The sequence below is a fragment of the Apium graveolens genome, unplaced genomic scaffold (assembly GCF_009905375.1).
Source record: "Apium graveolens cultivar Ventura unplaced genomic scaffold, ASM990537v1 ctg4317, whole genome shotgun sequence".
Classification (NCBI taxonomy): Eukaryota; Viridiplantae; Streptophyta; class Magnoliopsida; order Apiales; family Apiaceae; genus Apium; species Apium graveolens.
The window spans coordinates 84,673-106,542 of NW_027418489.1; the positions used below are offsets into that span (position 1 = coordinate 84,673).

The following is a 21,870-nucleotide window of genomic DNA, read 5'->3' on the forward strand; positions in this document are numbered from 1 at the left end:
TATGATGAGTAGCTTCAACGATTTTATTTCTTTATTCCTCCCCTGTTTCATTTTGCTTGACTTTTATGCACAAATTTTAAGATATATTATTTTTAAAATTTTCATTTTGTAAATAAAAGTTTAAGTTAAATATTTTTATTCAAGAAAAGAAAATTTTAAAAATTATAATTTTAACTATCCGGTCAAAATACTTAAAAATGAGTGCAGAAAAGTTAAACGACTACTAAAAAAACTGAGGGAGTAGCTTAAGGCCCGTGCTATGCACGGAATTTACATATAATTTCACCAAATAAATTATTGTAAGCTTGAAAGTGTGTATTGATTTCATTATAATTATGTCTATTTAGATTATGTTACTTTGTTTAAATGTTTAGTACTCCGTCCGTCCATAAATACATATCAATTTTGACTTCTGAGTTTTTTGAGGGTCAACTTGACCAAATTTTAACTGAAATTTATACCTATAATATAATTGAAAAAATAATAAAAAATATATCACTTGAAAGTACATTTAGTCTATTTTAAAATATAAATTTGAGATTTGAAAAATAATTAATCAATAATTTTTAATGTTAAGTAAAAAAAATGGTCAATTTGATTCCTAGAAAAATAAATTGAACATGTAAACAAAGATAGATGGAGTATTAGATTATGTCTCCTGTTTATTTAGTATTAGATAATTGTGTCGGATAATGTATTTAGTGGTATTAGATTACGCCTCCTTATATATTTAGTGTCGGGTGTTTATTTCATAATAAAATAATTTTAGTTTAATTTTTCCTAATATTTTTATAATAAATATCAAATAATCTTGATCATTAATTTTATTTTTAATTTAATAGTTTGTCAGGCAACCAAATATCTTCCTTTTACTAATTCTATATAGAATATAATTGTACAATGTACCACGTACTAAGTACTTATAAATTGTAACATTTGAACACTATTTCATCATTAATAAGCTGTAAAATTATATTGTAATTAGTTTTCTCTTATATCTCTAATATAATTTAAAATAAATACGCTCTTACTAACTAGAAATCTTACTAACTAGAAATAATTTTTTTTTATATACATTAGTTGATATTCATAGAGTATTTTATACACTGAAAAAATATAACAAATTAGTATGAAAATGCTTTTAACATGACCTTTTTCTTCATTCAATATAACTTACGAACATTCCTATGTTCTGGTCCCGAATTTATAATTGCTTAAAAATCTTGTGCCGTGCTGAGAAGGTGAAAGAAGATAAACCAGTTAAATGAGTTGATTCTTGTTAAACGAGTTTGAGAGCTAGGATCATGCTTACCACAATCATCTTTATTTTATGGAGTAAATTACATATTTTTATCTCTTTAATTTGGATAATTGACATTTTGATATTTTGTATCGTGTACAATTTTAGGCCCCCCATTTTACACCATTTTTGTTTGTTTTTGTTTTAATGATATATATGTCAGGAGTAAAGAAGTAATTTGATCGTGTTTAATTGCAATTTGATCATTAAAGTTCAACACATTTTTTATTTAAACCCTGAACATTTTTTTTACAATTCTAACCTTCAACTATAAAAATTAAACATTTAACCCATTTATTAAAAAATGAACCTTTTTATTTAATTTTTTGGAAAATCGAAAAAAACAAAAATTCTAGATAATTGAACGATTTATTCGAAATGATGGAACTCATCAAATTTGAAATTATAAGAAATCGGTAATTAAATAAAACGTACACCCAACTAAAAATTATAAAAAAGCTTTTATATTTTTTTTAAATAATATTAAGAGACAACAAATTATCAAAATTCTATTCGAATAACTTTCAAAAAGTTAGCAAGTGTAATATTCATAAAATATTTACTCCGTATCATATCTGATTTTTTAACAATTTTACTATTCCTGAAATAATTAATAAAATTAAACGGTTCTCGTAGGAATTAAAAAAACTCAAAAGTTTTTTTTTTTATAATTTTTAATTGGTTGTTTGTTTTATTTAATTGTCGATTCATTATAATTCCAAATATAACGAGCCTTATCATTTCGGAAAAATCGTTCAATTAACTAGAACTTTAGTTTTTTACGATTTTCCAAAAAATATTGTTTGGAGGGTTAAAAAATTAAATAAAAGGGTTCACTTTTAATAAATGGGTTAAAATATTTTTAAGATCAGAATTGTAAAAAAAATTATTCACGGGTTTAAATAAAAAATGTGTTGAACTTTAATGATTAAGTGCAATATGACATGACCAAATTACTTTTTTATCCCTAACATATTTAACAGTTACGATAAAAATTAACGGAAGGGGTGCAAAATACAACGTTCAAACTTACATGAGATGCAAAGTATAATTGTTAAAATAAGTGGTATAAAAATGGTAATGATCTCAATCAGATATGACTTCTTCCAGGATCTTTTATTCTTCTAACACTTCCCCTCACCTGAAAACCTCTATGCTCTCATATCATATGACTCTAAAATCTTAAGATGTTAAAATTAGAGAATGATATTTTGTAAGATCTTTATATTATTCTAAGTTTCTATCCTTTCACAGAGAGAAGAAGAAGAACGAAGAAGAACGTATTGAAATAGCAAGATATAAAAACAAAGGCCCTCTGCTTTATTTTGTCATTTATTTATCAAATATAAAAGAGTACACAATAAGATCATCATTACTCTAAATAAGAACAATCCTTCAACACCAGCAACCTAGAATTTGTTGACTTGATCCCGAACCCCAAGAAAACCCACCCGAGCCATCTTCACCAACATACTCCTCTAGCACCTAGCTGCCCCCAAAGTACAGGCGGCCTGGCAGGCAGGCAGGGTGGTTTAATAATATTCTTACCACTCCCATTTTTATCATCTCTAGGTCAGCCAACACAAGAACTTAACGAGATTACTAGTACTCAAGTGAAAACTATTGTGCCACTTAATACGAGCCGATTATAGTTCTCACTTTCTGTACTTGACAAGTCCACGAAATGTAAGGACGGACATGAATAATTGGCTAATTATCTACGGCTGCAGAGGGCATGGTGAGCTGAGTGATTCAGAATTGTCCACCACTGAAGGTTTGGCCGAAAGACCAGCCTTCAGGGGCAACGTTGTCGCACTGCAGAGTGCGACCATCGCTGCTCATGACTCTAAAAGACAGATTCTGCCCATCAAGCAGAGTATAGCTCTGCCAGTTCTGTCCCCAATTCCTTGACATGGCTAGCCAATCTGTTTTTGAACCTTTTATCGATACAGCTTTCACGTCACCCGCCCCTGCAACATTTGTTATCAGTACTAAATTGAAGTATGAGTGTCCGTTTATAGTGAATCTTATTCCTCCTTTCTTCTCGCAAGACACCCTGATCAAGAAAACATAAATACCATTAGGTTGTCGGTTCTCCTAAAACCTTACAATATTCAGAAGAATGTTTAATTGATTTAGAAAATGAAAATTCTATAGAACAAATTTTTTATATTAAATACCTTCTGTAAGAGACAGGAACGACGCCAGCAGTGGAGTCTGCAAGTTTTTTAAAGACAGGAGCAGAAAGGTCGAAATGAGGTTGGGGAGGATCGCACCAGTTGCCAGGATCATTAGGAGGGCAAAAATTTGTCGCGGTGACTATAATGGACCCTGATTGGCACCATCTCGGGTCATTGATACATTTGAGCTCAAAGCAAGCTCCACAACTGTACCCGTCTTTGAAAAGTACAGTGCTTAAAGCTGCAGTATCCGTCCCGTACCCTGTGCTGAACAAATTTCCATAACCACAAGATCCACCTGCCAATGCGCGCAATAAACATATTGATTAATTAACCTAGTGTCGATTATATTCACAAATCATAAAAACGAACATTACTACACAAATGTAATACGTACCCATAGTGCCCGAAGCATCATCACCGCCATAAAAGGTGGCACGGCCTTGCATCCAGCTTCCGTCATCGAACCCGTGAACAAGTGAAAGAAGACACAGAATGCCTCCTAGAGTAAATACAAGCCTGCACGACATTTTATTTAATTCTACTGATCCGTAAAAGATCTTTTCAACTGCTATTAAGTATGAGTAACTAATAATTATAATTACTTTTGGTGAGATGAAGAGAAGAGTTGTGAAGTGGTGATGGAGAAAGGAGAGGAAAAGTGGAGATTATATAGAGGAGGGTAAGGGGAAAACGGAAGTTTCGAGGGGATAATAAAACTGTAAACAAAGTATTGAACTGCTGTAACAATTATGTGAGCTAAGTGAATACTGATAATGTGATCTGGTGAAGGCAATTTGGACTTGAAGGCAACTCTGCCGCATTGTTTCTTAACTTTTTCTGCATGTAAAACGTTTAGGCAGTACAAGCCTACCATTTCATTCTTCGTTTTGCCTTCATTTTTTGCTTTTATCCTCCGACGGTTTCGTCTACTTTCTATAAATAAAAACTGAAACAGGCATGTTTAGGAGGAGGAGGTTCTTTAGTAAGATGTATTTTGCTTACAGCATTCATGGTTTATATGATTCTGATTATATTTTTATGCTTGGTTTTAATGGTGTCTACCTAATTAATGACAAAACTCAAGTGAAAAATGGTTATTTACACATCACATCAGTTATGTCAGTCAATAGAGTGTTGTAGAGAATACAAATGATCAAGACTATCCGCAATGAGTTAAGAAGATATTAATAAATCGATTCTTGCTCGACTGAGATTTAAAAATGATTGGATCACGATGGCATATAATAGTCAGTGTAAATCAAACCTATCCAGTTTAGAGCAGGTTTTGAGAAGTTAAAATATATGTCGGTTATGTCCCTAAAATAGAAAGGCTCTTTTCGTAAACACCATCGGCATACCATCGGCTTAGCGCTCAGTGCAAGACTAAAATAATTATCATTTTGCCCTTCCATTTTTCACCCAGCGATCCGCCGCCTGATAACGCCTAGATTAGAAATTATACGTAACAGGATGAAGAAGCCAAAATAAACATGGCAGAATGGCGCTGGTTGTTACAACTTCCGTCACATTTATCATTTTGCAGCCTGCCTGTACTATTAGTGATTTAAGTCATAAGTCATGCTCCTGACTCCTGTAACTGTAAACATGTTCGACCAGATTAAACATATTTTGCACTTTAGAATTTTCAATTATAAATATTTCAATTAATAGAACTTTTCAACTCAACATCTTACAATAGATTTGCCACATTGTCAACTATTTCTATTATAAAAATGTACAAGGATAATTAGCAGGATAATTATCTATAGATAAATATGAGTAAAATAAATGTTATTTGTAGTTAGCAAGTTGTTTTTGTTTTCTCTGCAAATCAACTTCACTGTTCACTACCGTTTACCAAACACTAATTTTGGCCAGATAAATCCGGAAAATCTCTTTTTCAAAAAAGCAGCGCCAGATAAGTTTTTTATAAATAAATTGGATAAGGTTTGAATTATGTACATTTTATTTATTATAAATATAACAAATGTAAAGAGGAAAGAGCACCGTAGAAGCTTACGGTACAATATTGTGATATCCTGTATTTTTTTTCCAGAAATATTATTATTATTATTTGAATATATTTATATGATTTTCTGATTTAGAAGGAAGAAACTGGTAGATATTTTATTTCTTTTGACGAGCTCGTGTTATTAAATGATAATGCGCTAATTGTTAAGTGTTGTATTGATCTTTGTTAATTTTTGAAAATATTTACTTAAATGTATTATTTTCAAAAGTTTATTTGAAAGCCGATCATTTTATTGATATCGGTAAATTGAGTTCGTTTTGTAATATTAGGTATTGAGTGGATATTATGTCAGCTATGTGTTGTATGTAATATTAATTGTGTGTGACTCAGTTGTGATTGAGGATTATATGTATTATTAATTACTAATTCGTATAGGTTTGTCTTTGTCTTTAAAAGTGATTTGATTGAAAATTTATTTTCATAAATATTTAAATTATCTTGAAAATTATTTTTATGGCTTTATAATATCAATAATTATTTCTGGGAATTTATAAAATTTAGAAAATAATATTTAATTATTATTTATCCCTAAATGATTTTCAGATTGTATTTAAGTGTAAATTTAAAATTAAATTGAATGTTTCAAAAAATATGAAACTTATGTTTTATTTGTATTTGAATATTTCGAGAATTTTAAAATTATTTCGGAAGTTTTTTGGGTTATATTTACCCGCACATTTGTTCGTTAATTCGTAAAATGCAGGTATGATGCACAATTCAAAAATATTTTAAAAATTATGAAAATTTTATTTTATTAGTTTTTAATTATTCCGAAAATTTTAAATCTCTGTTGGTAATTTTTCAGATTTTATTAACCCGCACGTTTATTCATTAAATTTACGAAATTGGGCTTGTAGTCGGAAAATGAGTACGTGCTAGACATGTGTTGTGTAAATCAAATGTACACAAATTGTTTTACTCAGACAATACATACATGAAATATACATCCTTGTTTCTTTTATCTCTCGATCAAAATCTCTCAAAAAATCTCGCATCTCTCTCAGCTCTATTCAATCTTTCCTCGCTCTTTATCTCTCTCTCTCACGATTCTCTATCTCTCTCTGTTCCTTTTTTCCCACCCTTCCCTGTTGTGGTGATTTTTCGCTGCCTCCGCCTCTTTCTCCGGTGGCCGCCTTGATTCCGTGTCCCGGCTTGTTTTTAATTTAATTGTGTGTGTGTTATGTGTGTATCAGTGTGTGTACTTGTGTGTGGGTGGTTGAGTGGTGTAGTTGATGGTTCAGTATGTGGGTTCACTGTTTCCGCCTGTTGGTTTTTCCGGCCAGCCGCGCGTGCGTGTAGTGTTTGCTTCATAAATTTTCTGATTTGCAGCTATATTTTAACTCCTGTGATTGTATTTTTGATGTAAAATTCTGTGATAATTGTGAAAGGATAATATTATTTATCGGTGGAATTCGTGTTGGAAACCCGAATTAATTGGGTACCCAGGAATTTTATCGCCGTCGGCGATGAGTCTCAGCGAATCGACGGTATACGGTGATTTATTCTGAGTCCTATAACTTAATAAATAATTTTAGTTCGTAAAATTATTTTCGAAACGAAAAATAGTTAGTTGGTATTAAAAGGTCGTATCGGTGATTGGGTCTGGGTCGTGGAATTGGATTAATTGTGATTGTGGCTTCGATTATGTTTCGACGGTAGTCTGACAAATAGAGGAGACGCTGCCCGATTTTTGAGAAATTAATTTCGAAAATGTGGAAACGTATCCTGTAATTATCAGGAATACCAATTGAATATATAATATTATATTATAAAATGTTTTACAAAAAATATTTTCATATCATGATGGAATATTTTTGAAATCTGTTGCATGTAATAAGTAAATAAGGGATGTCACTCAGTGAAATATTTTGCAAAAAGAGTTCGATGACCCTATTTTCTGTAACGACGGTTATATGTATATTTCGAAAATAACTACTGAACCAAATTTCAAAGTACGTGAACCCTATTTGTTTTGTATGTTGAGATAGTTCGTATAATTACGAGTTGGGTTATGAAATCGTTAGGGTAGAATTGATAGTGAGGGTATGTCAAGCGTAAACGGCCGTATAATTGAGGGTATTTCGACTCTGTAGGTTCCAGACGAAAGACCCAAGTCCCGAAGTCGGTTCAAGAATAACCTAGCGTTCGGTAGAAAAAGCTCTGCAAGATACGGATTTTTCGAGACGATAAGAACCAGACGTTGGATAAGAATAAAATGGTATCGAGTATCTAGCTTCTAACAATCGCAAGAGCAGCATATTGAAATAGAAAGACAGTGAGGTCATGAGACGTTAGACTGAGACGACCGTGTTATTGCTAAACCCCAAAGGTAAGTATACTTATCTTCACTTAGCGTTCAAGTGATATTTATTTTGAATCATATTATGCAAGTTTTCTATGCTATTCTAATTTCAGAATAGTTTAATACTTTACCTATTAAACTGCTTATGATTATGCAAGTTTTCTTCTCTATTCCCACTTCAGTAATAGATATTTGTTTTACATATCACTGAATTAAATGCTTATTATGCAAGTACTCTTATGCTATTCTATGTTCACAATAGTTAAATGTTTTTACTTATCAAATTACTGAATTTATAAACGTTTTAGATTTTGAGAAAGATGATATCGTTGCGAGTATTCCTGCCCAAGTGAATGAGGGAATAAAAATTTATAAGGGTGTCGATTATTATGACGCCTTTCGATAAAAGGTTTTAAGATTGGATGAATGCGTAGGTGACCGGGGAGGACGGACCAACGGAGGGCTATGTATTATATGAAATATTTATAATACAACTTATGCCACATGCAGATAAATTGCCTTTTTATTTGAGTACTCATGTTGTGGGACATGTTTCTACGAATCATGATCCAGTGCTATCATATGGGTTGATTAGCATGTGATAGTACGTCCGTCGGAGAAAGATTCTAATATAAATTATTAAATTGTTTTATATAATCACATAATAAATGATTTATCAAGTATTTCTATTTTGAATTAAAGGTGAAATGCGGCTTTGATTCTATTTCTGCTTGATATTGATATTTATTTTGTTGTTAAGTATCAAAGGTGGTATTAATATATATGATTGATGTTGACTACATTATGGGATGTTGTCAGCATCAAAGTTAGTATTGATATCTAATTTGATATGACACATCAAAATGAGTAGTAATATCAAGAGTTCGGTTTTGAATAAAGTTTATAATTACGTCCATAATCATTGTTTCATGTTATTGTTGTTTATGATATTTCCGTAAACACTGTTTTACGAGTTTTATTCTCGTCAAGATTCAAAGTATTGCTGAAGCATTTTCGCTCAAAAATATCAAAAGGGTTTTGAATACAAATGAGGAACCAATTCTGGAATTCCTTAACTAAATTTTTTGATTCAAAAATTACGAGTTTAAATGTTTTGCTCCATTGCTGATGTCGGTTTTTATATCAAAAGACCATTTATATGTCATACTGAGCTTGCTGAGCATTTCTTTCGCTCATACTTTCCTGTTTTTAAATTTAACCTTCCAGTGAGGATTAACTTACGCTGTTTAGCCGCATAATTCAAGAAAGCAAAGAAGAAGCTTCTGGGAAGGTGGTTGGTCCAGGGTTTGCGGACTAGTGTAAGTTCTATTGTATAAAGTTGTATATGTATATATATATATATATTAGTAATGTTATCTTATATTTGGTCCTGGTATACTTATTTTCGAAGTTATACTAGCGGGTTCAGTTTTGAGTTTGAGAATTTGTTGAAAAGAGTTTTAAAAGAAAGAGAAAAATTTATTTTTGGAAATTGGAATTCTTGTTTCTAGAACTGTAACCTAAAAAGATCTTGGATTAATTGGGGTGGCATATGTTATATTGCAATTATTGAGAACTGTTTGTTATTAAACATGTTTTTATTTATTGAGGTTTTATTGTGACGACCAACTCCCCTGACCCCGGATTTGGGGGCGTTACAAATATAACAACAATTCACTAAATATATTTATGATATTTAAGAAATGGCTACAAAACTAAAATTCTTACATATTTGAATTGCACCTAATAAAAGTTATTAGTCAAAGTGAATATGACTTGAACACAATGAGTTTTGTTTTCGGCGGTCATATTAACATTCCTCTTTTAGATGCAATTCAACAAGTTCCCTCTTATGCTAAGTGTCTAAAAGATTTGTTTACTCATAAGAGAACCACTCATGTTCCTAAGAAAGCTTTCTTAACCTCTCATGTTAGTTCTATATTATTAAATCAAATGAGTTTTGAAATATTGTGTGCACTGTTTAATTTCAGTTAACATAATAATACTGCATTTCTAATCTGCTTTGTTCACCAAGTAACAAACATTCAAAAAGCTTTAAAAATAACCAAAACATATTCACCCCTGTGTTGTATTCATTAAAACACATAATCTGATCTTAACATATCATATTATCCATGATCTAATCATAAAAAAAATATGACAAAAATCAGAAAAATCAGAATCAAATCAGAAAAACAAGAATCACTGTTTACGGGCAGTAAACGACATCAAACGTTCGTGACCTGCATCCATTCTAGAGCATAAAATGAGTCATTTTATCATCATATTAATAAAGAAAAACCAAATAACACTTAGGTGAAAAAAATCTTGAACACTTAATAGAGAGACGTTCTCTCATTATATATACAACAGAAAATTCATTGGTACATAATTAATATTACAATGATAAAAACTGTCATTGTAATCCATTAAGCATAACTTGTATTGAATAATATATAAAATTCAATGACCCCAACAACGTGAAAAATAAACTAATCATATTAAACTTTGTTTTCTTTATTGAATTAACAAAAAAATTGAACGAAAAATCTCATTGAACTTTCATCCGCCATAATTTCTTAGGTAACAGTCCAGAAATTTTTCTGTTTTATGATGCACAACTACCTAGATAATTCAAAATATACCTTCTTCAATTTATAACAAAAAAACTGAAATGTTTAGAAAAATGAGTACATCCAATAACACCATTCAACAACCCAAAAATTGATAATATCATTGTTTTTAGAAACAATTCAAGCATGTCGCGGTTTCATATAATATTCCTACATATACGAAAACAATATATTTGATACAATTATTACAAGCATGCACAACTAATAAATTCAAAACATTATATCAATAATTCGCATATATTATATCTTAATCAAATTATTATTCTTAGCAATGTATTCAAATTTTTATTCAACAATCTTAAACCACCGTAACACTGCTCAAATTTCAAATAGTATAGTTTACCTTCCTTATCCGGTGAAACTAAAACTTGAGAAGGTAGATTTTTTTGGAAACATATTAAGACTAATTTTAAATGTCACACTATACCAATTATCGGGGTCTTATAACTTAATATGATATGCTATAATCGAAGAATTTTTGAAAATTCTTATCTTAGTTAATCACTTGTGAATAAAATAATTCCGATAAATAAACAAAAATTTATGAAAAAATTGTATAACAACATGAATCTCACTGACTTATGTTTCAAAATATTTATTTTAGCAAAAGTAAGTTCAATTTAACTTTTTTCAGTTTTAAGGCTCAATTTACCGACTTGTTCCGCTAATCAATTATATGTATCTTGCGAAAAAATTATACATAAAATACATACACAATACTCGTATGTTAAAAATATATAACCATCATTTTCTCTCCTTAGCGCTCTTTCCATTACACCTCTAACCCGTTTACATATACTCTACAATACTCTCTTATAACACACTAACCCACAACCGAATGCGTACCGAACACAACAACCCATCATAGTTCAGTCCAAAAAAGCTAGCAATTTGGTACACATTAGTTGTTGACTTGTATCAATAAAGGTCCCAAATACTCTTATTCTTATCGATGTGGGATGTTACAAACAACCCCTTTTATAGGATCGACGTCCTCGTCGATCTCGCAAACACACAAATAAAATCCGGGCAGTGCCTCTGCACATCCGGACGGGCAGAGCTCTATACCATTTATAACACAAGTCCACAACCGAATCTGTACCAAACACAACAACCCACCACAAGTCAGTCTGAAAAAGCTAGCAATTTGGTACACATTAGTTGTTGACCTGTATCTATAAAGGTCCCAAATACTCTTATTCTTATCGATGTGGGATGTTACACCTCGTCATCCCAATTTTCATCTAAATTACATTTCTTTTCAGCAAACCTCCTAATTTTCTATTCCAACAAATTTTAGTTTCACACATGTCCAATTATCCATATTATATAATGGAACCCAACACAATTTTCAGAATTGAAGGTGTTAACTTTGATTTTCAAAATATTTAACATATAGTTATGTGTTTTTGAAGAAAAGCCTTTGTTGATGTTGTTGTTGAAAGGCACACGCAAATGGGTGTCAAGTTTGTTAACTTGGAAGTAAGAGCTAAGTCAACTGAGTTTTAATCAAGACATATCTTTTCAGTTGAGTCAAAAAGCACTGTTATCCGAAAAGTTTTTAGTAATAATTTAGCTTAAATGTTTTTTAAGCATTATTGCACATTTTAAATAAATAAATAAATTCTTACCTTATTATTGTTAAAATTTCATCAGGTGCACGAACTAGTCATTCTTTTTAACTCAGCCCTCCTTTTTAACTCCAATTCCCACTCCAACATTTTTTGAGCAAATTCCTCTACATCCTTGCACAAATCAGGGATAAATGAGGAAAAAGGTAAAATGTATATATCTTTGTATAGAGCAAACCAATAACACTAACATACTTTTCTGCTCATTTATTATTCTAAATCAAGAAATTCTCAAAAACAATGAGCTGATATGAAAATAGCTAAAATACTAGAGCATACAAAAGGATAAGAGAGACTTTCATTTTCATTTTTATGTGTAATCCAAACTCATACAATCCCTCTATATATAGGGCTATAAATCTAAGTTACATGGATAATGAAAGGTCAAAGGTTGGCTAATAATGAGAGTATACAAAAGGGTAAGAAATCTAAGAGTCATCCACACATATACATAACACTCCCCCTTGGATGACACGTACTTACATCATGCCTCGTTAAAACCTTACTAAGAAAAATCCTTAGGAAAAAATTTTAGTGAAGTAAAAAGAGTGCATGACTTTGTACACAAGTATATCAATACATGTCTCCCCCTTATTACAATATGAATATTAGAAAATATCTCGAAGTCTGCGCATCCCGATCATGTACACCAATTTCTCGAAAGGAGTAGTAGGAAGTGCCTTTGTAAATAAATAAACTGGATTCTCACATGAACGAATTTGACAAACATCTATTTCTCTCCTTCGTTGAAGTTCATGAGTAAAGAAGAACTTTGGATCTATATGTTTCGTCCTGTCACTTTTAATGTAGCCTTCTTAAGTTTGTGTTATGCAAGCTTCATTGTCTTCATACAAGATAGTTGGGATGTCTTTATTTACTGTAAGGCCACATGATTCTCGGATATGGTGGACACGAGATGTTAGCCATACACATTCTCGGCTGGTTTCATGAAGGGCCAATAACTCAACATGGTTCAAAGAAGTTGCTGCAGGAGTCTTCTTTGTAGAGCGCCAAGATATTGCAGTATCACCATATGTAAATATATAACCTATTTGTGATCTTCCTTTATGAGGATCAGATCGATATCCCGCATCAGCATATCCTACTAATTTGGATTTTGAATCTCTAGCATAAAACAAGCCCATTTCCATTGTACCTCGAAGATACCAAAAAGTTCTTCTCCCTTTTCTCTTGGACGGAATGGATCCTTACTCTTGTCTAATGAACTTACAACCATAAGTGTACTCATAGGATTTGCTTTATCCATTATAAATCGTTTAAGGATCTTTTAAATATAAGCTGATTGGTGGACAAAGATTCCTTTGAACAAGTGTTCAACTTGAAAACCAAGACAAAGTTTCATTTTACCCAAGTATTTCATTTCAAATTCTCTTTTCAAGTATTCAATCGTCTCATAAAGTTCGTTTGGGGTCCCAATGATGTTTAAATCATCAACATAAACAACAATGATAATAAATCCTATTTTTGTCCTTTTAATAAAAACACATGGACAAATTATATTATTAGTATAACCATCTTTCAAAAGGTACTCACTAAGAAGATTATACCACATACGACCTGATTGTTTCAGCCCATACAATGATCTTTGTAATTTAATTGAGTAGATCTCTCGGGATCTAGAACTGTATGCATCAGGCTTTTTTAATCCGTCAGGGATTCTCATGTATATGTCATTATCAAGTGGCCCATATAAGTAAGCAGTCAAAATATCCATTAAATTCATGCGGAGCCCTTCTAGAATTGATAAACTTAGTAAAAATCTGAATGTTGTCGCATCCATTACCGGTGAATAAGTTTCTTCATAATCAATTCTCGGTCTTTGTGAGAAACCTTGTGTAACAAGACGTGCCTTGTATCTCACAACTTCATTTTTCTCATTTTTTTGCGCACAAAACCCATCTATATCCAACGGGTTTTACATCTGCAGGTGTTTGGATAATGGATCCAAAAACTTGACATTTTTCCAGTGATTTTAATTCTGCCTCAATAACATCTTTCCATTTTGGCCAATCACTTCTTATTTTACATTCATAGATCGATCTAGGTTCATGATTCTCGATTTTTTCAGAAATGTCAAGAGCAGCTGCATATGCAAATATATTATCCATGACAATTTCTTTCCTATTCCACCTTTTTCCTGAAATGATATAATTTATCGAGATCTCTTCATTATCGTCAATTTCAGGTGTTTGATCATCTTTTGAAGACGTCCCTTCAATGATCAATTCTAGAACGATGTCATTTGATGTACTAGCTCCTTTATCAATTTTTCATATTTTTCTTGGATTTTTATCCTTGTGTCCAACAAGTCTACCACGCTTTTGGCATGCTTTAGACTCATTTTCTAGCATGATTTTATTCTCTTCATCAGGAAGTTTTATTTTACAAGGAACATTGACAGTTGGTATATGTGACTTTGTCACCGTCCTGACATCATCAAATGTATCAGGCAATTTATTTGCCAATTCTTGTAGGTGGATAATCTTTTGAACTTCAAGTTCACTTTGATTTGTGCGAGGATCATAATGAGACAATGAGACTGCATTCCAAAAAATTTCTTATTTTGCCTTTTCAAATTTTGACTTATCCCCCCTAATGCAGGAAAAACTGTCTCATCAAATCAACAATCAGCGAATCTTGCCTTGAATAATTCACCAGTCATGGGCTCCAAATATTTAATGATTGAGGGGGAATCAAATCTGACATATACCCCTAATCTTCTTTATGGTCCCATTTTTGTTCGTTGGGATGGAGATATTGGAACATAAACTGCATAACCAAAAACTCTTAAATGAGAGATATTTGGTTCCTTACCATTTACAAGTTGCATAGGAGAATATTGATGATAAGAAGTCGGTCTTAACCGAACTAAAGAGGCCACATGTAATATCGCATGTCCCTAGGCAGAACTTGGTAAGTTTGTTCTCATAAGTAGAGGTCTAGCAATCATTTTGTTAGGTCACACACACTGTAGAAGGGGGTTGAATACAGTGTTTAGCACAATCAAATCAAAATTAAGAACACAAGTAACTGAACACAGATTTTATTCAACACAATAAACTCTGTTACAATATGGAACTGTCCTCTCTCAGTGATTAACAAATTATCACGAGAGCTGCCAGGGTTACAAAGAATAATAACTTCGATAATGATAACGCTTTTAGTGTAAACCCTATGCCTGTGTTTATATACTACATAGTTACAAGATAATGTTCTAATTGATATGGAATTTAATTCTGCTTCCCAAAATATATCAACTAGTTATCTTTTCTTCCAAGTATTTAATCCTTCATAGATTCCTTCTTCATGCATATTTCTTCCTGTCTAAGTCTCGATCTTCTTTCCTTTCAATCAGCCGCCTGCCTTATCTGAAAGTCATCTTAAGTCCTGATATTATCTCCTGATAAATATCTTCTGATAACTTAAGTTCTGATCACTTAAGTTCCGATATCTTAAGTTCTGTCTTCAGTATAAGTGCTGATTTCCAGTTAAGTACTGATTTGTCCTATTAGGTAAGATCTGAAAACTAAACACAAATCATATTACACATGACATTATCAAATATATCTAACAATCTCCCCCAACTTGTAAATTAGCATAATATACAAGTTCAACAGATATTTGATGATGTCAGAAACATGAAGTACAAATGCATGAGAATTTGACTAGATAACTACAACTTACAGTCCTTTCAGCTTTACCATCTTTAACTTCTGAGAATAGCTTCAGTCTGTATACACTTCAGAATTTAAGCAGTTGTAGATCATTGACTTGGCTTCAATTTCTGATCTCTTTGATATCAGGAGTTGTTCTGAGATAGTTTTTCAACAAACATCTCTCAGCATATTCAAGTTCATTGACTATCCTCCTTTTAGCATTTATGAATTCAGCTGTATCTTCTCCAGTTTGAAAAATAGTTGCTCTGAGATCATTTATCTTAGCTTTTCTTATCTCCTGATCTAGTCTAATCAGATATGCCTTGTCAGACTCTAGATTGAATTCCACAGCCTTATAACCCAGAAAAGTAGTTATAATCTTAGCAGAGTTAGGCTTCATTTCGAAAATATCACCATTGTGATCTCTGTACTTGGGACAGTATATGCTGTCAGACTTTACAGAATAAAGCTTCTTCTGTCTTTGAATTTGAGACTTTAAATAACATGCATCACTATCTGTTAATCTGTCTTTCACTTGAAGTAGGAATAAAACATGTTCCAGTTCCTCAAAATACTTCAGTGGTATAACATTCTGCCTAATATGGTATACCCTTCCATCTGTCATAAAATATAACAAGATATGTTCTTTCAAAAAGGTATGGTAAACCATTTGTACAGATTCAAGTCGATTCAATCTTTCAGGAGTTGCTCCAACACCTGGTTTATTTAAGGAAGTTGGATCATTGGTAGTGTTATGTACTCTTCTTTCATCAGAACTACCCAATCCAGATTTATCTCTTGCTTCCTTTCCTGTAACAACTCTTGCTTCAAAACCACTTGTTACAATCTTCGAAGGTTGAGCCTGTTTAGCTTTGGTGAATCCTGGTAGGAGTATCTTTAAAGGTTTAACATGAGCAATGTCAGAGGTTTCCTTTTCCTTATCTTCTGATATCAAGCCAACTTGAGCTATGTCAGAGGTTGCTTGCTTCACTGTCATATCAGAACTTACTACATCTTGACTCTGAACAACATGAGCCATGTCAGAGGTTGTTTGAAAAATCTTCTTATGCATCAGAGTAAGATTAGCATCTTCTTTATCATCAATTATTTCTTCATCCATGACTGGCATATAAACCTTTATAGGTTCATTAACTTTTTCTTTGCCCTTGGACCTTGGATCAATTTCCATTTGTGATTTGGATTTGATTACCTCAGAATTCGTTCTTTCCTTTATCACAATACCCTTAGATTTTGGAAATTTCTTTTCAACAACAGAAGCTTTAGATTTTTTCTTGACACCTTCTGCTTTGAGTCTAGCTTCTTCTTCCTTTAGACTCTCAAAGTCCATTCCTGGATTTTCTTTAAGAAATAACTCCTTTGAAATTTCTTCATCAAGTTCCAGATGTTCACCAGAACTTATCCTTTTACCAGTATCAGAACTTATTCTTCTCCCAGTATCAGAACTTGTTCCTCGACTTGTAATTCTAGCTTTACTTAATGAAAATCCTTTGCCTTGACCTTGACCTCTACCCTGGTTAGAGTTTCCCTGGTCATCATTTCCATCATCCTTTCCCTTCAGTGTCTGAATAGATTTGCATTTGGACTTAATCACATTCTCCCCCTTTTTGGCATCAGTAGATAAAAGAAGAGAGACAAGCAATTCCACTGAGGATTGGATCTCATTGAGTTAATTTTGGTGAGAAGCTTGATTCTTCAGAATTTCTTCAATTTGAGTTTGTTGCTTCTCCTGAGTTTTCTCAATGTAGGTAATTCTATCAAAGGCTGGCTTGAAAAATATGTTCTTTTCAAGTTTCACATTTATATCTTGCTGGATCAAAGTTTCTTAAAATTTATTCACCTTGGCATGAGTTGTCGAGTGTTGACCTTGAAGGTGCCTAGTACTCAATGTAGTAACTCTCAGCTGTGCCTTGAAATCATCATTTATCAGCATTTCATTAGCTTTTTCCAGATGCTCAGCAAGAATCTTTTCAGAAGGAACAAAACTAACTGTGTTCCATTCCTTAGTCCACTCCTTTCCTCTAGGAGTTTCACTCCAAGGTACTGGTGCTTCCTTAACAAACTTTTTGATTAGATCAGCTTTACAAACTGTTTGTTGAGGTGCATGTCCTGATGGACCAGCCGCATCAGCATCTAAATTAGCAGCATCTTCACCAGTAATTTCTTCATTGGCAGCATCAGAACTTTTAGATCCTGCAGTATCAACATCCTCTGATAAAACAGCAGTATGAGAGGCTATAGAGGCTTCAACATCATCCTCTAAATTCTGATCTGTAGCCAGGTTCTGATCAACATCCAAAATTGATGTTGTTGGTGTAGTGAGTTGAATTGGTGGAGCTTTCAAGTACAAAACCTCAGGCATAATCAAGTTATGAATATCAATTTTAGCACTTGTACCTGGTTCTTCAGTATGTACTGGATCAACTATAGGTGACATAGGAGATGTAGGAATTCTGTCTTGAGCAGTTTCTTGTTGTGCAGAAGGAAGTGATTCAATAACAATTGGTTTAGTTGAGATCAGAGATTCCTGATCCCCTTCCTTAGCTGCTTCCACTACATCCTCTGAATCTGACTCAACTATGTCCCTGTAAGCTCTCTGTTTCTTTAACTTCTTCAAAGGTGGAGACACTATAGGAGCTTTATCATCAGAATTTAACTTTCTAAGCCTTTTGAGGGGCCTAGAACTCCCAGTTACAGTATCTTTCTGAGAAGTAACCTTCTCAGCTTCTACAACAACAGGTTCTGATATTGGAACCTGTTCCTCAATTGTTTCCTCAAATCAACAGAATTTAATCAAAACATTCATCACAAAATAAATTTAAAAGTTGATGAAGTAAAGATTAATAAATTACAATTAAACATGCACAGTCACATAATTTGAGAAACAAAGAACAAATCTTGTAATTAAAGAAAATTTCATTGATATATCAGATGATTACATTTGATGAAATTTAGCAATTACATGCAAAAATTACAAGATAGTCCTATTCTACGATTCTGAACATCAACAGCCTTAGTCCTAGTCTAAGAAGACCTAACGACTACTTCTTCTGCTGCTGACGAAGAGTGATGCAAGACGAATGATTCGTTCTTACTGACGGAGAGCTTCTCTCCTTTCCTCTTCCAACCTATCAAAATGGAGGTGATACTCCATTGATAAGAACAAGAGTTCTGTGTGAACCTCTTGTGGAACTGAGTTCCAAAGCTCATCAGGAATGGCGGTGACATGCCACTCCTGTTGCCATTCATCACAACTCAACTCGATGTTAAAGGTTTCATAGTTCAGGAACAAGTTGAAACAAACCATATTTATTCTGTAAAACACGCTAACCACTAACCCATAATGATTATGACTATTTTATCTCACATTAACCAATATTCTGTAAAAATATTATCGTTCAGGTAATGACCAAAAATAAACCAAGTAAATAAATACTGCCACGTCAGCATCAAAACTTGATTATTATCAGGATTTAAAAGTCATCAGAATATGGCTCCTTAACTCGAAAAGTGAATGTGTATTCCTGTAATTCTTCACACAAATACTGATATGGTTTCATCAGAACTTAATCATCAGAACTTCCATCAGAACTTGTCCTCAGAATTTATGCAATCTGACACATAGACTGTTCATCTAAAACAACATTTATCACCACAGTAATTTTCATCATTCATATGGAGTGTAAGTGTGTGCATTAAGCTAAATATCAGACAAAGAGTAAAGTCTGATTCACTTCAGTACATCTTAGAAATAAGGCATAACTAAGAACTTTACTCAAAATCTGTCATTATTCTGAAGCGTACTATTGAATGAGTTCATGCACGAGTCCACCTCAACTGTTTTGTGCTCATTTTATGCATCTTTTGAAATTCCATTTTACAATGGCTTCTCAGTGTAAGTGAGTCACGACTGCTTATCAGAATTTATGCTGTTATCAGAGTATTTCTCCAGTAATTATAGAGTGTGAAAAGTCACCAAGAAAATTTTATTTTGCTTTTCTAATGCATATTACTTAATACCAGCAATGCACTTGGGTCTTCCCTTCCACATTTTTACTCTAGATCTCAAAAGAGTACCTGATTTTTATTTCTTTTCTTTTTCTTTTGATAAGTGAGGTTTATTAGCACTTAGTACATCCACTAGATTTACTAACATCAGAACTTAACATATAAGAAACATTATTCTAGTTTTTGACTTAGTAATAAGATACACAAAGTAAACATAACTAAGCTCAATATCAGAATTTGCTTGTGTTAAAAGAAATTCACATAAACAATTACTTCAAACATGGGATCTTTAGTATATTAAATACTACTAGGTCAGCATCTAGCACAGTTATCCTCACTGGATTGAATAGTCACAGAAACATTCATATCACTATAAGAGTTTAGAAATTCACATCAGACAACAATCAGCACTTAAGTAATTTTCAATTTAAGCACAAAATACACAAAGATAGTAATATCTGTAAATACTGATCATAAAGTCTGATGTATCAGAACATAAACTAAGCAGATTTAGAGAAAGAACCTGAAATCATTCCAAGTTCATTTACCAATCTCGTAAAAGTAGCTTCACACAGTGGTTTTGTGAAGATATCTGCTAGTTGTTGATCTATTGGAACAAAATGCAATTCCACTGTACCTTCATCCACATGTTCTCGTATGAAGTGGTACCTAATGCTGATGTGCTTTGTCATTGAGTGTTGAACTGGATTACCTGTCATAGCAATATCACTTTGTAATCACAGTAAATAGGGATTTTAGAAAATTCTAACCCATAATCCAGTAACTGATTCTTCATCCAAAGAATCTGTGTACAACAGCTTCCTGCAGCAATGTATTCTGCTTCTGCAGTTGATGTGGAAATTGACTTCTGTTTCTTGCTAAACCAAGAAACTAATCTGCCTCCAAGAAATTGGAAGCTTCCAGTTGTGCTTTTCCTGTCAATTTTGCATCCTGCAAAATCTGCATCTGAGTAACCTATTAGCTTAAAGTCTGATTCTCTAGGATACCACAATTCCAAATCAGCTGTACCCTTAAGGTACTTGAAAATTCTTTTCACAGCTGTTAAGTGAGGTTCTCTTGGATCTGCTTGAAATCTTGCATAAAGACAGGTAGCATACATGATATCAGGTCTACTTGCAGTTATATAGAGTAGTGAACCAATCATACCTCTGTAATCAATAATATCCACTGATTTACCATTATCCTTATCCAACTTTGTTGCAGTGGCCATAGGAGTGGATGCACTTGAACAATCTTGCATTCCAAATTTCTTCAACAAATTTCTGGTGTACTTAGATTGACAAATAAAAGTTCCTTCTTCATTCTGCTTGACTTGAAGGCCCAAAAAATAGTTAAGTTCTCCCATCAAACTCATTTGATATCTTGACTGCATCAGCTTGGCAAACTTCTTACAAAGTCTGTCATTTATAGAACCAAAAATGATATCATCAACATATATTTGCACCAAAAGTAAGTCATTTCTATGGTTGAGGTAGAACAGTGTTTTGTCAATAGTCCCTCTGTTAAATCTACTTTCCAGAAAAAACTGAGCTAAAGTCTCATACCATGCTCTTGGAGCTTGCTTAAGGCCATAAAGTGCTTTATCAAGCCTGTAGACATGATTGAGAAATTTGGGATCTACAAAGCCTGGAAGTTGTTCGACATATACTTCTTCTTCCAATTCTCCATTAAGAAAAACACTTTTCACATCCATTTGAAAGACTTTATACTTCTTGTGAGCAGCATAAGCCAAAAATATCCTTATGGCTTCCAATCTAGCAACAGGTGCAAATGTTTCATCATAATCAATTCCCTCATGTTGAGAGTTTCCCTTTGTAACCAACCTTGCTTTGTTCCTTGTAATTATGCCATCACTGTTAGTTTTTTTTCTGAACACCCACTTTGTGCCAATAACAGACCTGTTCTTTAGTCTTGGTACTAGGGTCCAGACTTTATTTCTTTCAAATTCATTTAACTCTTCTTGCATTGCTTGCACCCAATCAATATCTTGAAGAGCTTCTTCCACTTTCTTTGGTTCAGTCTGAGAAAGAAAAGAATGATAGAGACATTCATTTGATGTAGATGT

At 32.8% G+C, this 21,870-nt stretch overlaps 1 protein-coding gene and 1 long non-coding RNA gene across 2 annotated transcripts; one reads left to right on the forward strand and one right to left on the reverse strand.

Annotated features, from left to right (window-relative positions):
• Positions 1-2,597: 2,597 nt before the first annotated feature.
• LOC141701736 (expansin-A2-like) lies at positions 2,598-4,211 on the reverse strand. The gene is made up of 3 exons (XM_074505381.1): positions 3,878-4,211; positions 3,481-3,778; positions 2,598-3,356 (listed from the first exon to the last, which is right to left on the reverse strand). Exons 1-3 carry the CDS (start codon positions 4,008-4,010, stop codon positions 3,053-3,055), a joined length of 735 nt encoding a protein of 244 aa, XP_074361482.1. The 5' UTR covers positions 4,011-4,211; the 3' UTR covers positions 2,598-3,052.
• A 2,217-nt stretch (positions 4,212-6,428) lies between these two features.
• On the forward strand, positions 6,429-9,353 carry LOC141701738 (uncharacterized). The gene is made up of 3 exons (XR_012566884.1): positions 6,429-7,009; positions 7,609-7,844; positions 9,045-9,353. It is a non-coding gene; the product is annotated as an uncharacterized LOC141701738 (long non-coding RNA).
• The last annotated feature ends 12,517 nt before the right edge of the window (positions 9,354-21,870 follow it).